General features: G+C 44.8%; 1 protein-coding gene across 2 annotated transcripts in view; it reads right to left on the minus strand.

Moving 5' to 3' along the window:
* The window catches only part of spred1 (sprouty related EVH1 domain containing 1), a 100,168-nt gene that overhangs the window by 34,988 nt on the left and 41,131 nt on the right, over positions 1 to 24,049 (minus strand). For both annotated transcript variants that reach the window (XM_080203154.1, XM_080203153.1), the window contains exon 3: positions 7,816 to 7,984. In XM_080203154.1, coding sequence (XP_080059280.1) covers positions 7,816 to 7,984 — 169 coding nt within the window. The remainder of the gene's footprint in view (positions 1 to 7,815; positions 7,985 to 24,049) is intronic.

The raw sequence follows: 24,049 nt of genomic DNA on the forward strand, positions 1-24,049 counted from the left end.
ACTTTATATTAATTTGATCTTTCTCTACAGCCTACCTATAAGTGCAATTTGGGTCTTTTTGAGGAAATATATAAATGAGCTGGAGGTGCTTTTCGAGTTTGATACCTGGAATGAGCGAGTTGTCCTATGAGGAACAATTGGACAGAATGGGCTTGTTTCCATTGGAGTTTAGAAGAGTAAGAGGTGACGTGATTGAAGTATATAAAATTCTGAATGGTCTTGACAAGGTGGATGTGAAAAACATGTTTCCCTTTGTGGAACTAAGGGGCACTGTAGCTTCATTGCAGTGCTAATGTAAGCCTATTTGTGACATTAATAAATACACTTTATAAATTGCATCTAAGAGTTTCATCAATGGAAAAGAAATGACCAGGGCTGCTAATAGCCCAACAGAAACAACTTTTTTAAAATTCATTCATGGGAGTCGCTGGCTGGCCAGCATTTATTGCCAATCCCTGGTTGCCCTTGAACTGAACGGTTTGCTAGTCCATTTCAGGACCATTAAGAGTCAACCACAATTCTATGGCACTGGTGTCACACGTAGGCCAGACCAGGTAAGGACAGCAGATTTCCCTCCCAAGAGGACATTAGTGTGCGGCACAGTGGTTAGCGCTGCTGCCTCACAGCGCCAGGGAGCTGGGTTAGATTCCTGGCTTACACCACTGTCTGCGAGAAATTTGCACTTTCTCCCTGTGTCTGCGTGTGTTTCCTCTGGCTTCCCCCTACCATCCAAAGACCTGCTGGTTAGGTGCGTTGGCCCGTGCTAAATTGCCCCTTAGTGCCCCGGGATTCGTAACTTAGAGGGATTAGTAGGGGACATGGGGATAGGGGCAGGGCGGGATTGTTGTCAGTGCAAACTCGATGGGCTGAATGGCCTCCTCCTACACTGTAAGGTTTCTACGTTCCTATGTGGTAAACCAGATGGGTTTTTCTGACAATCGACAAAGATTTATGATCATCAGTAGATTCTTAATTTTTTTTTACATTGAATTCAAATTCCACCATCTGCTGTGGCGGGATTCGAACCTGGGTCCCCAGGACATTAGCTGAGTTTCTGAATTAACAGTCTAGCCATAATACCACGAGGCCATCACCTCCCCTTAACTCCTGTATTAGCAGAATGAAAATACCGGGGAACAAGTTGCCACTTCTTCTTCCGTTGTTTTCATTAATATTTTATTAATTTGATGTTCCGCAGCATGGCTTTTAGAGCAAGTTTGTGTTGCCACGGTAACAACAGTTAGAATGGAACAAATTATTAGCTTCCGCTGTGAACGGCTAACCAGTTACAGGCTCGGTTATTTTCTGCATCAATTATTACTTGCAACAGTACTTTCCAACACAGTACTTTAATATCTGTCATGTGGTGGCCTTTTCACTGGGAAATTATTCACATCTGACGCCATATTAACAGAAACACACAAAAATGTCAACATCCTCGTGACATTAAACAAAAAAGACAAGGTAGATTCCTCCACAACACAGCTGTGTGTGGTTGAGAGCTCCTGGTAGAAGGTTCAGCTCTGATTATCTTCTTTAACAGGTTCAGTTCCCCTTCTGAAAGCGCGAACATCGCGTCAAATAAAAACGCCCAGTTACTGAAATGGCCGCTAAATACAAACATGAACAGAGCTACGTGGACAAAAAAAAAAGCATCAACTGTGTCGGGGCGGGGGTGGGGGAAACAAAAGTTAATTTTTCGTTTCGAGAAAGGAGCTATTTGGGAGCCGGTTTAGCTCAGTTGGTTTTACGGCTGGTTAGTGACGCAGGGCGACGCCAACAGCGCGGGTTCAATTCCCGTACCAGCCCAGGTTATACATGAAGGCCCCGCCTTCTCATCCTTTGAGGCGTGGTGGCCCTCAGGCTAAATCACCACCAGTCAGCTCTCCCCCTCAAAGGGTACATCTGTCAGCTGGGACTATAGAAACCAGAAGCAGGAAGCGGACACTCAGCCCTTCGAGTCTGCTCCGCCATTCATTATGATCACGGCTGATCATCAAACTCAACATCCTGATTCCCCCCTTTCCTCCCATATCTCTTTAGCCCCAACAGCTCTACCTAATATCTTCATAAAGTCAGACAACATTTTGGCCTATTTTCTGTGGTACAGACTATGAAAGTGACTTTACCATTCATAGATTGGCTCGATGATGTCAAACTGACTCAGGTCTAAGAAGCGCAACCTAAACTAACACTCTTTGTTATACTTAATGTGAGTTGTGAACATTACATGTACAAAATAATCCAGACTGACAACTAACCCAGTACTAGATTAAAAACATGTACAACAACAGTTGAAATTGACTTCATTTTTTTCCACATTTGAAGTTCCTCTTTAATTTTTTTTTGAAAAAGGCAGTAGTGGCTTTCACTTTGGTTCAATAGTCATTTAAACTGTGAAAAAAAAACACCAATGATGATAATTACTTCCACAACCTTCTTGGGGCAAATTACAGATGGACAACAAATGCTGGTTTTCCTTGTGATGTTTCCATCTCTCGAAATAGCAAAGGGCAGTAATGTCTGCTCCTTTCTCTTCCCCTTTCTCCCACCCATTCAACAAGCCTTTTTCCCTCCAAACTGGAATGTTGCCACTTTCCAGAAGTTTCCTCTCTTCACCTTCTGCCACAGAAAAGCTGCCTACATTTCTCTGCCCACTCAACAAGGAATAATGTTTCTTGAATCTCCAAATAGGGTCTTCTGTCATCCTCTACACAAAGTCTTACCCTCAAAACGGCCTCTTTTTTTTCCACCCTCCATCCGTATTTCTTTCCTCCCTCATTTCATTCCCTCCCAAGAGACTCTTTCCCACCCCTATTCCCGGTTCTCGAACCCAGTTCTTGAGGTAGTCAAGAAAGCATACAGCACGCTTGCCTTCAATAGTCGGGGCATTAAGTATAAAAATTGGCAGGTCATGCTGCAGCTGTACAGAACCTTAAGTTAGGCCTTATTTGGAATGCTGTGCACAATTCTGGTCACCACAATACCAAAAGCATGTGGGTTCTTTGCAGAGGGTACAGAAGAGGTTTATCAGGATGTTGCCTGGTCTGGAAGGTATTAGCTATGAGGAGATGTTGGATAAACTCAGTTTGTTCTCACTGGAATGACAGAGATTGAGGGCGGCCTGATAGAGGTTTACAAGATTATGAGTAGCGTGGACAGAGTGGATAGTCAGATGCTTTTTCCTAGGGTAGAGAAGTCACGTACTAGAGGACACAGAACATTGAACATAGGATATTACAGCACAGTACAGGCTCTTTGGCCCTCAATGTTGTGCCGACCAGTGGAACGAATCTAATGACCCTCAAACCTAAACTATTCCAATATTATCCATATGTCTATCCAATGACCATTTGAACGCCCTTAAAGTTGGCGAGTCCACAACTGCTGCAGGCAGGGCATTCCACGCCCTTACTACCCTGAGTAAAGAACCTACCTCTGACATCCGTCCTATAATTATCACCCCTTAATTTAAAGCTATGTCCCCTAAGGTGCATGGGGGAAAGTTTAGAGGAGATGTGTGAGGCAAGTTTTTTTTACACAGAGATCGGTGAACGTCTGGAATGCGTTGCCTGGGGAGATGGCAGGACCAGGTATGACAGCAATATTTAAGGGACATCTAGACAAATACATGAATAGGACGGGAATGGAAGGACACAGTTTTAGTTTAGGCGGGCATTATGATCAGTGCAGGCTTGGAGGGCCGAAGGGCCTGTTCCTGTTCTGAACTGTTCTTTCTTAACATTGTGTAACTCTTAAATTTTCAGATCTTTGCCCTACAATCTGATCCAAAAGTAGCCCACTGATGTCTTATCAAAGCACGGCACTGCCACATGCATATTATTTCAAGAGAATGCAACTTCACCTGGTCTCAACTTGACCCAGGCCCTAACATACCTGCAGCCAATCCCCACAATACAAGGAGTGCAGGGAGGATGGGGGGTGTGCTACTGATCTCACTGTTGATTGACCATAGCCATATTCCAAAATGGCGCCAGAGCGTGGCAACTCTTTGTGAGTATGTATGGATAGACACAAAACAATACTTTTCACTGTATCTCGGTACACGTGACAATAATAAATCAAAGGCAAATGAGAATACAACAATGGGTCTAATCATGTCCATATCTTACCTCACATTCTCCACCTCTTGCTTCACTACCAGCCTTTGCCCATCTACCACATCCTCTTCCCCACCCCTCTGTTTAATTTTTGCTTCATTTTGGATCCTTTTATCATTAATTCCTCCTCTACTGTCTCTCTCCTTACCCTGTTCCCAATGCCTTAGTATCCTATTCTTAATCCTTCCAGCCATAGCTTTCCGCTACTCTCCAACAAAAAAAAAACCCTTCTAGCAATGTAGAGCCTTTAGCAAAGAACAGTACAGCAGAGGAACAGGCCCTTTGGCCCACTAAACCTGCGCTGATCATGTTGTGCTATCTAGACTAATCACCTGTATCCCTCTATTCCCCGTCTATCTATCCAGATAAGTTTTAAACATCACTTAACGTGTTTGCCTCAACCACCTCACTTGGCAGTGCATTCCAGGCCCCCACCACTCTCTGTAAGAAAACTTCCTCGGCACTTCTCCACTGAACCTTCCCCCTCTTGTCTTGAACTTGTGCCCCCTTGTAATTGTCATTTCTGCCCTGGGAAAAAGCTTCCAACTGTTCACCTTATCTATGCCACTCCTAATTTTATAAACTTCTATCAAGTCGTCCCTCAGCCTCCGTCTTTCCAGGAAGAACAATCTCAGTTTATTCAATCTCTCCTCATAGTTAATACCCTCCATACCAGGCAACATCCTGGTAAACCTTTTTCTGTACTCCCTCCAAAGCCTCTACGTCCTAGTGTGGCAACCAGAATTGGACACAATATTCTAAATGTGGCCTAACCAATGGACAGAATTTCAAAGACATTCAGGGAACACACTCAGATGTTTATTTCTTTTGTTCTTTGAGCACTTTTTAAAATAATTTCTCAATCTTTTAATGAAATATGACTGAAACTAATTAGGTGGACAATGCTTCAGCTTTCATTATTATTGTTAATATTTGCCAATTCATTTTTTTGCATATATACCAAGGACTGTGATAGGCTGTAAAGAAAACATGGAGATAGACAGCAAGGAATTTCATGGTGTTTGTAACAGAAAAGCTCTGTGATTCCACTTCATTAATCCTCATTTTCAGCCGATCGATCTACCTTTTCCCAATAGCTTGAGAAACTACAAAACAGGCCTTTTGCAAAACTGCTACTTTGATTTTTTTGATTTGACTATTTTCATGTATTAGTATACAGTGAAAAGTGTTGTTTCTTGCGCACTATATAGACAAAGCATACTGTTCACAGAGAATGAAAGGAGAGGGTGCAGAATGTAGTGTTACAGTCATAGCTAGGGTGTAGAGAAAGATCAACTTAATGCAAGGTAGGTCCATTCAAAAGTCAGATGGTAGCAGGGAAGAAGCTGTTCTTGAATTGGTTGGTACATGACCTCACCCTTTTCCCCAACATTTTCCCATCTTTTTCCCAACGGAAGAAGAGAATGTCCGGGGTGTGTGGGATTATGCTGCTGGTGTGCACAAGCAAACCTGCTCAGCAATCAGAAACTTTGGCTGCTTTTCCTTTTGCTTGGTGTCTTCAGGCTTGCCACTGCTTTCTGGGAAGCTGATGAAAATGACCAAGGTGCTGCTTTTTGCTCTGAACTCCGGACTTGTGTGGGTTTCCTTTGCTGCCTGAGATTCTGGTTAGTTTAGCAGAATTACATTCAACGTGTTAGCTGCTTCTTTGGTTCAGCTCACAGAATTGGCATCACCGTATATGTCACAATGGGACAGCGTGCACGGATTCACATTACAGCAGCCCCAAGGAGAAGCTTTGATCAACAGGGCTGTCAATAAGCAAAGTCTTGCACACTCTTTCCAAATACCTCCTCCATTTTTGGATCTAACTTTGCATATATTATTTTGCTAACGCTTATGTTGCCCAGATCGTTCCAACAGGCTTAGAACAAAACAGTCTCGCCTATTTTTGTCCATCCAGTCTAATCATGGCCATATTAACTTCTGTTGTTACTCTTCAGACAGAAGGCCTGACAGGCAGGAAGGTATGCATCTATGCATCAGGATTTAATTATCATTGCTTTCTGTACATTAACAGGTGGAAAGTATGATTCAACCCAAATGGGTTTCTTTTTATTCATTCGTGGGACATGGTTGTCGCTGGCCAGTCAGCATTTATTGCCCATCTGTGGTTGCCCACGGAGGGCAGTTGAAAGTCAACCACACTGCATTCTGCACTCTCTCCTTTCCTTCTCTATGAACGGTATGCTTTGTCTGTATAGTGCGCAAAAAACAATACTTTTCATTGTACACCAGTACGTGTGACAATAATAAACCAAATCAAAGTAGCAAAGGGCCTGTTTTGTAGTTCCTCAAGCCATTGGGAAAAGGTAGATCGATCCTACATGTAGCTCTGAAGTCACACGTAGGCCAGACCAAGTAAGGATGGCAGATTTCCTTCCATAACGATCAGTGAACCAGATGGGTTTTCCGACAATGGTTTCATGGTCATCAGCAGATCCTTAATTCCAGATTTTTTTTAAAAAATTAAATTCAAATTCCACCACCTGTCACGATGACATTCAAATCCGGAATCCCAGTGCATTAGGTGAGTTTGTGAATTAATAGTCCAGCGATAATACCATTAGGCCACTGCCTCCCTTTAAATGGGTGTCGATGTTTAATTTGGTGGAGGGAGGGGTTAAAAAGAACAAGGGAGAGCTTCACATTTGTTCCCTCTCTCTGATCGAGATGTTGAAGCAGATATTGAAAGGTTCAGATTACAGTTGAGGCACATTTTCCCTTTTCCAGCGTTCTTTTCTTTTTCTTCTCTGCCAAAGATAATTTGGCAGAGGGGGAATTCATCTAAGGAAATTTGGCATGTCAGCTGCGACTCTCACCAACTTTTACAGATGCACCATAGAAAGCATTCTTTCTGGTTGTATCACAGCTTGGTCTGGGCTCCTGCTCTGCCAAAAACCACAAGGAACTACAAAAGGTCGTGAATGTAGCCCAATCCATCACACAAACCAGCCTCGCATCTATTGACCCTGTCTACACTCCCGCTGCCTCGGCAAAGCAGCCAGCATAATTAAGGACCCCACGCACCCCGGACATTCTCTCTTCCACCTTCTTCCTTTGGGAAAAAGTCTGAGGTTACCAACAGACTCAAGAACAGCTTCTTCCCTGCTATTGTCAGACTTTTGAATGGACTTACCTCACATTAAGTTAATCTTTCTCTATACCCTAGCTATGACTGCCCCCACCTCAAGATAAGGGGTGGGTGCAGTTTAGATCGGAGTTGAGGAGGAACTTCTTCACTCAAAGGGTGGTGAATCTCTGGAATTCTCTGACTGTTGAAGTAGTGGAGGCTACCTCACTAAATATATTTAAGTCCGGGTAGATAGGTTTCTGATAGACAAGGGAATTAAGGGTTATGGGGAGAAAGCGGGAATGTGGAAATGATCCACTTCAGATCAGCCATGATCTTATTGAATGGTGGGGCAGGCTCGAGGGGCTAGATGGCCTACTCCTGCTCCTATTTCTTATGTTATGACTGTAACACAACATTCTGCACTCTCTCCTTTTCTTCTCTATGAACGGTATGCTTTGTCTGTATAGTGCGCAAGAAACAATACTTTTCACTGTATGTTAATACATGTGACAATAATAAATCAAATCAAATATTTTACAAGTGAATCATGGCAAAAAATAGTCGAAAAGATTGCTATTTATGAAATACAGGAGTCGGTACCTTTGGAGATAGCTTCAGTCGCTCTGCGGATCCCGCGGTCAAAAGCTCGAGCGTCGGCAGGACTTTGAAAGGTAAGTCCAAATTTTTTATCATCAATCTTCCAGTGGTGAAATATTGGCGTAACCTTGTTGTAGACAAGATCCTTCTTCAGGGCACATTCCAAAACCACCTGCATATTAAAATATCAAAAAGGAGAATTTAATAAACTAAATACATTTACAACCCATAAACTAAATACAAGCTGCAACTCTGCTTAAGATATTCAAATTTTGTTACATTTAGAAGTACATTTTAAAAGACTGCATGATAATAAAAGCCCCAGATTGCAATTCTGAGTCAGTAAATCGTATTAAACCACTGGATTTTACAATCTAAAATATCAATTCAAAAACCGAAGGTTGTATTATCGAAAGAAAGACTCGCAATCAGCCTCATTGAGAATTCAATTATATTTAAACTTGGCTGACTGTGCAGAGTCTGTACGTTCTTCCCGTGTCTGTGTGGGTTTCCTCCAGGTGCTCCGGTTTCCTCCCAGGGTCTGAAAGACGTGCTGGTCAGGTGGATTCATAGAATTCCAACAGTATAAGAGGAAGCCATTCAGCCCATTGAGCCTGCACCGACAACAATCTCACCCTAACCCCACATATTTACCCTGCTGGTCCCCCTGAAACTAAATTCAGTTTAGCATCAATCAACCTAACCCACACATCCTTAGACTGTGGGAGGAAACCAGAGCATCAGGATGAAACCCATGCAGACACGGGGGAGAAAGTGCAAACTCCGCACAGACAGTCACCCAAGCCAGGAATCAAACCTGGGCCCCTGACGCTGTGAGGCAGCACTGCTAACCACTGTGCCACCCATATATTGGCCATGCTAAATTGTCCTTTAGGATTACATGATAGATGGGGTTACAAGGACAGGGCCTGAGTGGGAGTGTTATCGGATGCAGGCTCGACGGACTGAATGACCTCCTTCTGCACTGCAGAGACTCTGTGATGATACCATGGATATTATAGTATCCTTGCTGTGGTGACTGTCAACTACTGTAGCCACTAAGACTGACCTCAACTCAACATTCAATTTCTTTTATGCTAGGCGATAGGAGAGGGAGGAAGTAATAAGTATGTGCCCAAATTGGAAGGAAATGACTACTTGTGTCCCACTAGGATCTGTGCTGTGGTCCCAACCGCTCACTACATCTGTCAATGATTTCGGTTACACAATAGTGGGCTATGTATCCATGTTTGGTGATGACAAAGATTGGTGGTATAGCAGGTAGTGTAGACAGGAACACAACATTTCAAAGGAAGATTGACTGATTTACTAAGTCAAAACTGCGGCTGATAGTTTCTAAAATAGATAACTGTGAGGCACTCCCTTTTGAACCAAAAATAGATAGGTCCAAGATGGTGAAAACTTCAGAACAGAGAAGGTGCAGGGAGATTTAGGAGATGCATATAAAGAAGTCGCTCTGATATAGCTGCCGGATACAAATACATTCCAAAGAGCAAATTAAATGTTTGTCTTCATAACTAAAAGAATAGAATATAAAAGGTTTGAAAAGTTTTTTTTAAGTTTGAAGTTTATTTACTAGTATCAGACGTAGTTTCAACCATAAGATCATAAGATATAGGAGCAGAATTGGGCTTACATTAACATTGGAATGAAGTTACTATGAAAATCCCCTAGTTGCCTCACACCTGGCACCTGCCCAGTACATTGAGGGGAATTTAGTATGGCCAATACACCTAACCAGCACGTCTTTCAGACTGTGGGAGGAAACCGGAGCACCCAGAGGAAACCCACGCAGACATGGGGATATCGTACAGACTGCTCACTGACAGGCACCCAAGCTGCGAACTGAACCCAGATCCCTGGCACTGTGACACAGCAGCGGTAACCACTGTGCCACCATGCAGCCCACAGGGGAGAAGATATTATGCTCTGACTATACTGGCTAGACCATATCTGGAATACTGTGTACAGAACACAGCACTGCATCTTCAGAAAGCTTAGATTAGCTTCGGAAGGTGTGAAGATTCATCTAAAGTGGCCAGGTGTTAGATCACGAGAAGCGATCGTATAAGCTTAGGCTTGTGTCCCCGGGAATACAAAAGATTCTGGGGCAAACGATTGAGGCTCTTCAAGATTTCAAAACAAAGTTATTGGGTAGATGAAGTGAAACATTCTTTCCCGCTGGGGTCTTGAAAGAGTTGAGTGGGGTGGGAGTGGGGAGTAAGTCCAGGGTAAGGGGGCATTAAGCCTCAAAACCAGAGTTAGAAAAGTCTGCACACAAGGTATGGAGAAATTTACACTGCCTGCGAGAAGCAGTAGATGCTAGCTCATTTAATCATAAACAAGGCCGTTCCACCCATCAAGCTCATGCTAGCACTCTGAAAGAGCCAACTCCCACTTTCCCTATGGTCCTACAATTACTTATTTTCCGATGCTCACCCAATTTGTTTTTGAAAGCCATGCTGGAATAATAACATTTGAGAGGCATGTTGACATGAACAGGCAGGGAATAGAGGAATACAGACTGTGTAGAGGCAAAAAACCTTGAGTTTTGGAAGGTGTCACGTGTCGGCGCAGGCTTGATGGGCCGAAGGGCCTGTTCCTTTGTGCACTGTTCTTTGAATCTGTCGCGAACGGCCTTTCAACATAAGGCCATAAGATATAGGAGCAGAATTAGACCACTCGGCCCATCGAGTCTGCTCCACCATTCAATCATGGCCGATATTATTCTCATCTCCTTTCTCCAACTTTCTCCCCGTAACCCTTGACCCCTCCCTTATTGATACTCAGAGTGGTTGGGGTGTGGAATGCACTGCCTGCTGTGATATTGGAGTCGGACACTTTAGGAACTTTCAAGCGGTCATTGGATAGGCACATGGAGCACACCAGAATGATAGGGAGTGGGATAGCTTGATCTTGGGTTCGGACATAGCTCGGCACAACATTGAGGGCCGAAGGGCCTGTACTGTACTGCTCTATGATAAAGGACCTATCTATCTCTATCTTAAAGACACTCAATGACCTGGTCTCCTCAGCCTTCTGCAGCAATGAGTTCCACAGATTCACTACTCTCTGGCTGAAGAAAACCCTCTTCATCTCAGTTTTAGAGGAGTGTCCCTTCACTCTGAGGTTGTGCCCTTGAGTTCTAGTCTCTCCCACTAGTGGAAACATCCTCTCCATGTCCATTCTATCCAGGCCTCTCGGTACTTTGTAAGTTTCAATTCGATCCCCGCCTCATCCTTCTGAACTCCATTGGATTTGGGCCCAGACTCCTCAACCGTTCCTCATTTAGCAAACCCTTCATTCCTGGGATCATTCTTGTGAACTGCCTCTGGACCCCCTCCAAGACCTGCACATCCTTCCTTAGGTATGGGGCCCAAAACTGCTCACATTATTCCAAATGGGATCTGACCAGAGCCTTACAGTCTCAGCAGTACATCCCTGCTCTTGTATTCTACCCTCTAGGAATGAACGCCAACATTGAATTTACCTTCCTAACCATTCGCTGTGTAGACAAATTTCATTTATGTTGTCTTTGATTCTTTCATTACTTTAAATTTATGTCCTCTGATCATCAACCCTTTGGCCAGTGGAACAGTTTTTCTCTATCCACACTCCTCAAGATTTTGAATATCCATCGATCCTTCTCTCAATCTTGTCCGAGGAGAACAAGCCCAGCATTTCCAATCTATCCACACAGCTCACGCCGGGAGCCATTCTCGTGAATCATTTACATATCCTGTCTAAATAAAGCCCTCACATCCCCTCTCAAATGCAGATCCCAGAATTGGACCCCCAGTGCTCCAGACTGAGGCCAAACTGGATTTTAATTATTTGCAAATCTGAGGAAAACCGACAGAAATATTCCAGTTAACACTTCGGTAGCAACAGTGTTCTAATTTAGTTCTCTCGCCCTGGTGTTCAAGCCCCTTCATGTTCTTGCCAGGTTCTGATTTTTGCAGAATTCTCTAAGCCACATGGAGTCTGCTTGCTTGTGCATTCTGCCCCCCTCCTTCCTCTGCCCTCACATTCCCATCACTCCCCAGTGGGGAGTGCTTTCAACAGCTACTCTCTGGTTTGGAATTTCCACCTTAAACCTCTCTGTCCTGTTCACTTTTAAGGATTTTCTTAAAACTTAACATTTTGAACAAGCTTTTAATCACTCCCTCGTTTCCTTCTTTAGAACACAGAAAAACTACAGCACAAACAGGCCCTTCGACCCACAAGTTGCGCCGATGATATCCATACCTACTAGGCTTACCTATAACCCTCAGTTCTGTTAAGTCCCACGTACTCATCTAGAAGTCTCTTGAAAGTCCCTATCGAATTTGCCTCCACCACCACTGACGGCAGCCGATTCCACTCACCCACCACCCTCTGAGTGAAAAACTTACCCCTGACATCTCCTCTGTACCTACTCCCCAGCACCTTAATCCTGTATCCTCTCGTAGTGACCATTTCAGCCCTGGGAAAAAGCCTCGGAGAATCCTCCCGATCTATACCTCTCAACATCTTATACACTTCTGTCAGGTCACCTCTCATCCTTCGTCTCTCCAAGAAGAAAAGACCGAGCTCCCTCAACCTATCCTCATAAGGCATGCCACCCAATCCAGGCAACATCCTTGTAAATCTCCTCTGCACCCTCTCACTAGCTTTGATTGGACTTTGATTTTTGCCTGGTTATTCTTCTCCAGTTTTTCCACGTTGAAGGCATTGGATAAAGCTAAACTGTTACATTCAGTTGAAACATTTTAAAACATATTGCGCTGCCCATTTAAAACAAATGCAAAATCACACAACACTGGCTCCATCATTACAGTTCATGCTGATTTTCTCCCTGCCTATTATATTTCAGTCAACTAAGAAGCTCTATCTGTCCTTGACCTTCGCCTGACGCAGTTGTGACTCATTTGCTGCATCTTAGCATCATAGAATCCCCACAGTGCAGAGGGAGGCCATTTGGCCCATCAAGTCTGCACCGACCACAATCCCATCCAGGCCCTATCCCCACAACCCCACGCACTTACCCCACTAATCCCCCTGACGCTAAGGGGCAATTTAGCATGGCCAATTAACCTAACCTGCATATCTTTGGACTGAGGGGGTGAAACCCACGCAGACACAGGGAGAATGTGCAAACTCCGCACAGACAGTGACCCAAGCTGGGAATCGAACCTGGGTGCTGTGAGGCAGCAGTGTTAAAGACTGTGCCAGTAAGCCTAGTGCCATTGTAAACTGTTCTTTTGGGGAAAATTGCTTGCATTTTTTAAAAATTTGTTTCACGGGACGTGGGCATCGCTGGATGGACCAGTGTTTATTGCCCATCCCTAACTGCTGTCCATTTCAGAAGACAGAGTCAACCACATTGCTGTGGCTCTGGAGTCACTTGTAGGCCAGACTGGGTGAGGACGGCAGATTTCCTCCAAAGGATAAGAGCTGGAAAATAAAGGGGACGGGGATAAAAACATCATTGTTTAATGAGCGCATTCTCCAAATTTCTATTTCTACACGTGAATTTTTATATATTTCCATTTTCAATCTTCTCCATTCGTCAATCCATCTTGCAGAAGACCAAGCCTTCTGCTCTTTTTGTGGTCTTTCTAATTCAAGTGGTGGCCTTAACTCCTTACAGTATCTTGTACTAACATTGTACACTGCTACGAGATTATCTTCTAACAAAGGTTTCAAAACCCCAAAACAAAAGCCACTTGCCTTTTTGTCTGAGGATGCAAAACCCAACAGTCCAAGTTAACTTCCAAGTCACATCTATTTTGCTTTATAATTTTGTTATTGCATTAAAGCCTCCAGTATCTAATACAATAATTTCCACCTTAATAAAGAGAGCCAGCACATGCAATACATGTAGTCATAGAGTCATCCAGCGCAGAAAGAGCCATTCGGCCCATCGAGTCTGCACTGACAACATCTACCACTAAAGTAGATACCAAGTGCATCACCTCGCACTCATCGGGTTAAATACCACTGCTCTGCCCATCTGACCAACCCATCTATCGATATCTTCCGATAACCTACAACTATCTCCTTCACTATTAACTACTCTACCAATCATGGTGTCATCTGTAAATTGGCGTAGCATTCCCTCCAACACTTTCATCATTAATATATACAACAAACAATAATGGTTCCAGTACTGAACCCTGTGGTACAGACACCACTGGACACAGGCCTCCAGTCACTCGAACAGCCTTCGATCACGACCCTTTGTGTCCTATTACTATAACAACTTCTGACCCATTTCGCCAAATTTCCCCCGAATTCCATGTGCTTTAATCTTCTCAGTCAGTCTCCCATGTATCAAAAGCTTTGCTAAATTCCATATAACCTACATCAACTGAACTTTCCTCATTCACATACTTGGTCACGTTTTCAAAAAATTCCAACATATTTAGAATCATAGAACCCTAAGTGCAGAAAGAGACCCTTCGAGTCTGCGCTGACCACAAACCCACATAGACTCTACCTCTATATCCCTACATATTGTACTCGCTAATCCCTCTAACCTACGCATCTCATGTCACTAAGGGACAATTTTTAGCACAGCCAATCATCCTAACCTGCACATCTTTGAACTGAGGGGGGAAACCGGAGCACCCGAGGAAACCCATGCAGACACGAGGAGGATGTGCAAACACACAGACAGTGACCCGAGCCGGGAATCGAATCCAGGTCCCTGGCGCTGCGAGGCAGCAGTGCTAACCACTGTGCCGCCCATTTGCGGGGCATGTATATCACAATATATCTTGACGTATAAAGTTAATAGATGAAGCAAACATAATGATTTTACATTTCAGGGAAAGAAAATCCCCCAACTTCTTCGGAGTGAATACTTGCAAGATCAATACTGCTGAGAAAACAGATAACTGAAGCAAGGAAGTGGAAAGGCAGTGATCGACAGAGACCCAAATATTTTGTCTTCTGGTCAGAAGCTTCCCCTCTATATAAAATATTGCTCGGGATTTTCCACCCCACAGCGGGTGTTTTCCCCTGGTGGAATTGGCTTGTCATTTGCTGGTGGGATCTTCCATACCACTTGCTGCCTACACCACTGGGGAATTCACTGGCCAAACCACTCCCTGTAAATCCTGGCAATGGTTACTCTGCAAATTTGGACAACTCACAGAATCCAAAACAAATACTCTGCATGAGTTAAGGATGCAGGTACAAAGTCACTCGTCAATCCCCAGTAAATGCCACACACAACTTTTGACTTGAGGTCGGACCATTTTGGCTTGGCTAGTTCCAGACGTGCCCACACCTGAATGACAATCCAGAAGCTGCTGCTTTTCAGTCATCTAACCTTGCAGTGTTCCGCAAAATTTAGGGCAAGCAATATATTCATTTCCAGTAACACTCCAATTGGGACGGCACAGTGATTAGCACTGCTGCCTCACAGCGCCAGGGACCCAGGTTCGATCCCAGCCTTGGGTCACTGCCTGTGTGGAGTTTGCACATTCTCCCCATGACTCCGTGGGTTTCCTCTGGGTGCTCCAGTTTCCTTCCACAGTTCGAGAGACGTGCTGGCTAGGGTGCATTGGCCGTGCTACATTCTCCCTCAGTGCCTCCGAACAGGCGCCGGAGCGTGGCGACTGGGGGATTTTCACAGTAACTTCATTGCAGTGTTAATGTAAGCCTACTGGTGACACTAAATAAATAAACTTTAAAAAATGTCCTATTGTTACAGAATTGTCAGCATCAACAGAGAACATTTTCTGGTGAAAATATTTCCTGTTAAATAACGGACAGGATTTTCCAGTCTTGTCCGCGGAGAATGGAGAACTCCAGCAAAAACTCCGTTCACTTTCAGCGGCACCGGAGGATCCCAGCTGCGACTGAGGAAGGAGACTTGCAGGGAATACCAGCATCGTAAGAAATTATTGCCTAAAAACTCCAGGGACAAGGGATTTTCCAGCCCCCAAACCAGAAAATTCTTCCAAGGTCAATCGCCTACTATGATCCCTACGGTGGGTAGTACAAGAAAACTCCCCCCCAAAGTCTCTCTGCTCCATTGTGTTAAAGCTCCAGATAAGTGACTGGCAGTTTTTCTTTCAGCGTGTTTCTGTAGTTGAGAAAATCAGTAGCTAACCGCAATCCTGGGAACCTACAGCATCTTTTTTTTAAATGAATCGCTCTGCCCCAAGATGTCTGGTGACCAGACAAAGCTTCGCTAATCCAGAATTCATTGAACAGAAGCTTCTTTCAATAATCCAACAAGTCTGAAGCTTGCCAAGGATGAGCATCATGACATCAGAACATCCATTGCTGTCTGGTGGTTTACCCAAATCACATGTTTTCTGGGCATTACAATTAGCTCGTTCAGGTCACATGAACTGCGGCCGTGACAAGTACACACCCATCAGCGATCGGACACTGAGGCTGGCCAAGGATCAAAGCAGCCTTCTGACATTCGGGGAACAGTGGCCACCGTGTGAAGTTCGCACGAAGTGGACAAGCAGCATTTACCCATTTGTAACAGTTTGGAAACCTTGACTGCCCTGCATTGTAGACCTCGTGTCAATGAAAGATCATGGGGCAAAGCTTAACTCTGCTGACGCAAGGAGGTCTCGGTGCAGCCGGTACCCGCACAAGGATATTCTCCAAACAATAATAAAGGTAACTGTAATTGCCAAGAAAACGTTTACAACACATTCACAAAAAAATCAACTTGGAACTTGAAAATGGAGAGAACAGCTGAACTGAAACGAAGAAATTGCTAAACATTTTCTGAAGCCAATAATGAAAGCAGACAAAGAATGTGTCATTATATCAAGCAGAAAGGGCAAGTTACTTGACTAATGCACACAACCACAGAATCCCTACAGTGCAGAAGGGGTGACATTTAGCCTGTTGAGGGCTACACTGTCAACAATCCCACCCAGGCCCTATCCCTGTAACCCTATGTATTTGCCCTGCTAATCCCCCTGACACTAAGGGGCAATGTGTGGCACAGTGGCAAAGTGGTTAGCACTGCTGCCTGACAGTGCCAGGGATCCATGTTCGATTCCCTGCTTGGGTGGAGCCTCCCTGTGTGGAGTCTGCATGTTCACCCCGTGTCTGCGTGGGTTTCCTCTGGGTGCTCCGGTTTCCTCCCACAGTCCAAAAGACGTGCTGTTTAGATGCAATCTCCCTCAGTGTACCCGAACAACTGCCAGAGTGTGGCGACTAGGGGATCTTCACAGTAACTTCACTGCACAGTTAATGTAAGCCTACATGTGACACTAATAAATAAACTTTATTTAGCTTGGTCAATCAACCTGACCAGCACATCTTTGGTGTGTAGGCGGAAATCGGAGGAAACTCACGCAGACACGGGCTGAATGTGCAGACTCCGCACAGACAGTGACCTGAGGCTGGAACTGAAACCAGGACCCTGGCGCTGTAAGGCAGCAATGTTAACCACCCTGCTGCCCACAGCATTAAGGAATTTGACCCATGGTGTGCTGGCCAATATTTATCTCCTAACCTACAGATTATCCGATTCTTCTATAGCCAAGTTCAGCAATTCTGGCCAATGTCTGGTGCCTTGCACCCATAACAATGGGATTTTTAAATTACAGGCTGAGAACCAAGCTGGATGGAAGATGTCACTTGGCTGTTCGAGATATAGGGCCGCACCCTGCTGTCAGTTAGTGGTGAATGAATGTAACCTTGCTACGCTAGCATTGCCCATGGAACCAATCCCTTCGGCTTCTGGAAGCTCTTGGCAGCCAACTACGGATGTGGAGTTGGGGCCGGTATGAACATGGTAACTGTACAGCTCTTTAACAAATTAAAATAAGAGTCAATAATGAGTGACAGACTGTCGGAACCAGGAACTATAATTTAGAATAACAAATTCACCATTAAATCATGTACAGAAATCAAAAGATAGGGCTGCATTGAGATTTAAATTTATTTCTTTACATATCCGACAATAATGAAACCTGAAAGGAATGAGCCTCCACACTTGTTAAAGCCAATTTTCAGTTTAAACATCTGGTGATTGTCCCTTTAAAGGCTCAATCTGCAGAGTAATGGTCATGTGACCTAGGGAACCAATCAAGGAGCAGTCCTTCATGTTGGACTGGACACATTACACAAGAGCGCTTTGGGTATTATTTCCAAAGGAATGAAATAGGGGAGGGGCAAAATGCAAGGGGATTGTCTATACTGTCTGTGGCACCCAAACGTATAATCTGATTTGCAGTCTCACAGCCCCTAGCACGCCTGACTCCAAACCACTGGGATTGGTGAAGTCACATTTCCAGCCTAAACCACCTGTCACACTCCAGAGATTCAAGTTTAATTCAAGGGAGACAGCCCCAGGCAAAACGATTGTGGCCTATATCACCAAACTGAAACAGATATCCGAGTATTATGATTTTGGAGTAACATTGAATGATACATTTTAGGACAGATTAGTCTGCGGGGTGGGGAACAGGGAGGTGGTTCAAATAAGATTATTTACAGAGATCGATATATGTTTTAAGCAAGCGTTGGAGATAGCACAGGCGATGGAAAGCCCTGCACAAGAGTTACAGAGTGTAATAAATGGCATTATTCATGAGTTAGGGCGGGAATCTGCAGTTAGCAGTGATGGTAAAATTAAAGTAGCCACAAGGCAGGGAAGGAGTTCAGCAACAAATAAGGCACAATTTAGAAGCATCCAATCAGCAAAGTTTGAAGAGGAATGTTATCGATGTGGAAGTAACCAGTGCCCTGAATCCTGCAGGTATAAGGAGGCTGGGTGTTTTTTTATTATGGGGTGGGGGGGGGGATACTTAATTCAAAAGGTGCAGGGCTAAGACACATCTACCAAGTAGTCGATTAAATAATACATCACTAATATACAATGGGTGGCATGGTGGCACAGTGGTTAGCACTGCTGCCTCACAGAACAAGAACATAAGAACATAAGAAATAGGAGCAGGAGTAGGCCATCTAGCACTTCGAGCCTGCCCCGCCATTCAATAAGATCATGGCTGATCTGTCGTGGCTCAGTTCCACTTTCCCGCCCTCTCCCCATAACCCTTAATCCCCTCTCTTATCAAAAACCCATCAACCCGCGTCTTAAAAATACTTAGCGAGGCAGCCTCCACCACTTCAACGGGCAGAGAATTCCAGAGATTCACCACCCTTTGAGTGAAGTAGTTCCTCCTCAACTCCATTCTAAACCGCCCCCCTTTTATCTTGAGGCTGTGCCCCCTAGTCCTATTATCCTTTCTGAGCGGGAAGAGTCTCTCCACCTCTATCCTATCCATCCCATTCATCATCTTATACGTCTCAATGAGATCTCCCCTCATTCTTCTAAACTCTAACGAGTACAAGCCTAGTTTATTCAGCCTCTCCTCATAGCTCAACCCCCTCAACTCCGGTATCAGCCTAGTAAACCTCCTCTGCACTCCCTCCAAGGCCAAAATATCCTTGCGTAAGTACAGCGCCCAAAACTGCACACAGTACTCCAGCTGCGGCCTCACCAATGCCCTATACAGCTGCAGCAAGACCTCCCTACTTTTATATTCAATCCCCCTCGCTATGAAGGCCAGCATCCCATTCGCCTTCCTGACCACCTGCTGCACCTGCAAGCTGGGTTTTTGCGACTCATGCACAAGGACCCCGGGGTCCCTCTGCACCGTGGCCTGCTGCAGTTTTTCGCCACGTAAGTGATAATCCTTCCTACCATTATTCCTACCAAAGTGGACCACCTCGCACTTGCCAACATTAAATTCCATTTGCCATTTCCAAGGGACTTGGGTTCAATTCCAGGCTCAAGTGACTGTGTGAAGTCTGCAAATTCTCCTTGTGTCTGCGTGGGTTTCCTCCCACAGTCAGAAAGTCATGCTGGTCAGGTGCATTGGCCATTCTCCCTCAGTGTACCTGAACAGGCGCCAAATTGTGGCTACTAGGGGAACTTCATAGTAATTTCATTGCAGCGTTAATGTCAGACTACTTGTGACACTAATAAATAAACTTTAAACAATGGGGAAGAGTATAGCACCAACTGTTTAATATATAAGTGGGTGAGGCAGCCCCTATTACTGTAATGCGTTGGGTAAATGGGAAGCCTCAAGATAGCGGGTGGGTTCCTGATGCAGCCAACCCAACCACTGGGCCGATGGTGCTTAAACCCCGGGGGGCCTCACCAGCAGGCGAGGGTGTTGCCGTGACAGATCGGTGATGGAGAGGGCACCTTGACACAGAGGTACCCTCAGAGAGGCAAGCTGGAAACAGGGATTCAGAGTGGCCTGCACTGAGCCACTTCTGTCCTGTACATCGGACATTGTCCTGGTGGTAAAAATGCCTCGGAAGCTGCCCCAAAGCAGCTTTCTCCCATTTTCCCAATACCTTCCACCTTGTCAGCCCGAGGCCAGAGAAATCTCGGCCCTTTCCTCAGAGCCTCACTAACTTACATGATGGGTCCTTCACACAATACTTCTCCACATCCACACTTGGTTTAAAGATGATTTTCCTCCCTGCTGGGAAATGACTTGAGGCCACATCAAGAGGAGTCCAGCTGTATTCCAGATGTAGAACATTGCAAGGCACTACATCACACAGTGGCAAACCAGGGGGGGTTCTCCCTCTGTGGTCACCCACACTTTAAACAGGGCCAGATTGCAAGGGGAAGGAGGTGCTGACGTAGGCAAAGAATCTTTCCCAAAGGAGATGGGATAGAGGAGAGGGGAAAAATACCATGGGTAGGCCGAGTAAAACATTAAAACGCCTTCCAGGAATTGTTTCGTAAATGGTGGAACCAGAAGCAGCTAACCCAGTGAGGGGCTGGTAAAGAACCTCCGTGCGGATAATTAATCAATACTTCATCAATAACCTTTCTGAGTGGGACAGTGGTTAGCACTGCTGCCTCACAGCGCCAGGGACCCGGGTTCGATTCCCAGCTTGGGTCACTGTCTGTGTTGAGTTTGCACATTCTCCCTGTGTCTGCGTGGGTTTCCTCCAGGTGCTCAGGTTTCCTCCCACAGTCTGAAAGGGGTGTTGGGTAAATTCTCCCTCAGTGTAACCGAACAGGCACCGGACTGTGGTAACGAGGGGACTTTCACAGTAACTTCATTGCAGTGTTGATGTAAATCTACTTGTGACACTAGTAAATAAACTTTAAAAACTGAAAACGAGTCTTTCAAGGATCTATTGCTGAAAGAGGAGACATGCTGTCAAAGTTTTTCATCTTGCACTCATCAGGACAGACCCAGGAATACCAAACTTCAAACAGAGCAACAACTTGAAATTTTGCTGTATTGTTTTCAGCAATATTTAAATTCAGTGGTATCAACCGATCACTTCATAGATTTCCAAAAAATATTTATTTCCTGCAATTAAGAAAACAAGACTAGCTTTTGTGATCTACTAGCCCTCATCAAGCTTACTGCCATTTACAGTAACATACCCCAGCCAGATCTAATCGCATTGCTGTTGAATGGGAGCAGAGGGTTCTAATCAGGGATAGACTCTTGTCTTGAATGACTTAAGACAGCTCAGTTACTGCACAAGGTGACAGTCTATATCACAACTGAAAGCTACTCCAAGTCGTTTCCTGAATGTTTCTTTTGGTTCCCTTCCCAGTTCCTTAAAAACTCCAACATTGGCGTCACTGCCTTTCCTTATTTCAATGCTGATTTACACGACTTTACATGTTGCTCTGTTTGCAATGCTACGTATTATCCATCAGTTTAGGTGCTATGTGTCAAAGCCCATCTGAGAGACTTCCCTCTCAGCTATTCCACATCAACTCCATTTACAAACCACCTCAAAAGAAGTTAGTTGGTCACTGCTATTTGTGTAACATCGAGAAGCAGATAATCTTGTGTGTTAAAACTCTTTTACTAACAAGTCACATGATGAGTCCCATTTTTTTTCTTTCCCCCTGAAGACTGCCTCATCCATGCATCTAAAAGAAATTTGATGCTATCCTGAAACTTCAAGAAATAATCCTCCACCACCCAGTCTCCCTCTCCCCTAAAGCAGGGAAACTGTGAATCATAGAACCCCTACTGTGCAGAAGGCCACTCAGCCCATCGAGTCTGTACCAACCCCACCCAGGCCCTATCCCCATAACACCATGTATTTACCCTAGCTAGTCCCTCTGACACTAAGGGGCAATTTAGCATGGCCAATCCACCTAACCCGCACAGCTTTGGACTGTGGGAAGAAACTGGAGCACCCGGAATAAACCAATGCGGACACGGGGAAACGTGCAGACTCCGCACAAACAGTGACCCAATCTGGGAACTGAACCCAGGTTCCTGGTGTTGTGAGGTAGCAGTGCTAACTATCGTGCCGTCGACTACGAATGGGATTTATAGTCAATGAAAACAGCAATCTTTCTACTTTGCTTCTCAAGGCCCTCACACGGACAACTGAGATGGCCCAAATGTTGTCCAGTGTGAAGGTGATTGGCAAAGAACTAGAGGCGACATGAGGAATTAAAACAAACTAGGGTAATTTAACAGGCATTGCGGAAAGGGTGGTGGAAACAATTTCAATAGCGGCTTTCAGAAGGGAATTGGATAAATACATTAAGGGAAAAATTACAAGGAAAGAATTACAAAGTTGTAAAATTTAAAGTTTTTAAAGTTAAAAGTTTTAAGTTTTTCAATTAGTGTCACAAGTACACTTACACTGCAATGAAGTTACTGTGAAAATCCCCTCGTCACCACACTCCGGTACCTGTTCAGGTACATTGAGGGAGGACTTAGCATGACCAATGACATCTTTCGGACTGTTGGAGAAAACCGGAACACCCGGAAGAAGCCCACGCAGACACAGGGAGAACCTGCAGTCTCTGCACAGACAGTGATCCAAGGCTGGAATTGAACCTGGGATCCTGGCGCCGTGGGGTAGCAGCGCTAACCGCTGTGCCATCAGTATGATGAAAGTGCAGGGGAGTGGCACTAATTAGGTGTTGGTGATGCATTACAGAGTCTGAGTTGCTGTGGCGACATGCACTTGAACATGAATGTTTCAGTCTGGAGCTATGGATGGTGTTGGTCGAGGCTCCAACATTCTTTCCATCACATAGCTGGTCAGAGAAGTGTCCCACTCTGACTGCCTGCCATTGCTGTGCTTTGGAAAATTTTATAGATCGATTCTCTGCTCTGGTTGGCCACATTATGAATGCATCTTCCCTGACCATCAAATCCTGGGACGAGATTCGAACCTGGAGTTTCTGGTTATGAGGCAGTGACGCTATCCACAGCATCGCCAAGATTTGAGTAGCTCTACCAAAAAGTCTGCATTAACACAATGTACTGGAATGGCCTCCCTGTGTGCCATACCACTCCATGGGGTTATGGGGATAGGGCCTGGGTGGGATTGTGGTCAGGACAGACTCAATGGGCTGAGTGGCCTCCTTCTGCACTGTAGGACTCTATGATTCTGTGCTAATTCTCCGACCTTCAAATCCATGCGTACCAACGCCACTCACTCCCTTTCTGATAGTCAATTTCCATAAATAAAGCTCATGAGGTGAATCCTCGTGTGAAAATCCCCTACTCACCACACCCCAGTACCTGTTCAGGTACATTGAGGGAGATCTTAGCATGGCCCTTGTAACACCCACTTTGGGGGGGGTGGAGGGAAAAGGAGGTGAAGCTAAGGAATTAGTCAGGATAATTTGGCTGTCAGTTGTGGAAACTCTTCAAATTCATAACTCAAGACCAATTTAGTAAAATTTACAAATCTGTAAGTTCAGGTTAGCCAGAGTTTTGTTAAAGACAAGTTATTTTCATAGAAATCATAGAACCCGTACAATCAGGAGGCCGCCATTCTGCCCATCAAGATTGCACTGACTCTCTGGCAGAGCATCGCACTCAGGCCCTAACCCTGTAGCCCCACACATTTACTCACCAATACCCCTAACTTACACATCTTGGAACACTAAAGGGCAATTTAGCATGGCCAATCCAGCTAACCTGCACATCTTTGGAGTGTGAGGAGAAACTGGAGCACGGGGAGGATGTGAGGACTCCACACACAGACAGTCACCCGAGGTCGGAATTGAACCTGGGTCCCTGGCATTGTGAGGCAGCAGTGCTAATCACTGTGCTACCAGTACTAGAATCCAGTAGCACATTCTGCTCAATAATTGGATAATGGTAAAAAGGTACTGTACAGAAAGTGCCAATAAAATATATTACAAGAAGTTTTTTTTTCAAATCAGATAACATTAGGCATGGACAAATGGGTATGTCTTTTTATAGCACCT

Source organism: Carcharhinus amblyrhynchos, chromosome 14 (genome assembly GCF_965287045.1).
Source record: "Carcharhinus amblyrhynchos chromosome 14, sCarAmb.v2.hapA, whole genome shotgun sequence".
Taxonomy (NCBI): Eukaryota; Metazoa; Chordata; class Chondrichthyes; order Carcharhiniformes; family Carcharhinidae; genus Carcharhinus; species Carcharhinus amblyrhynchos.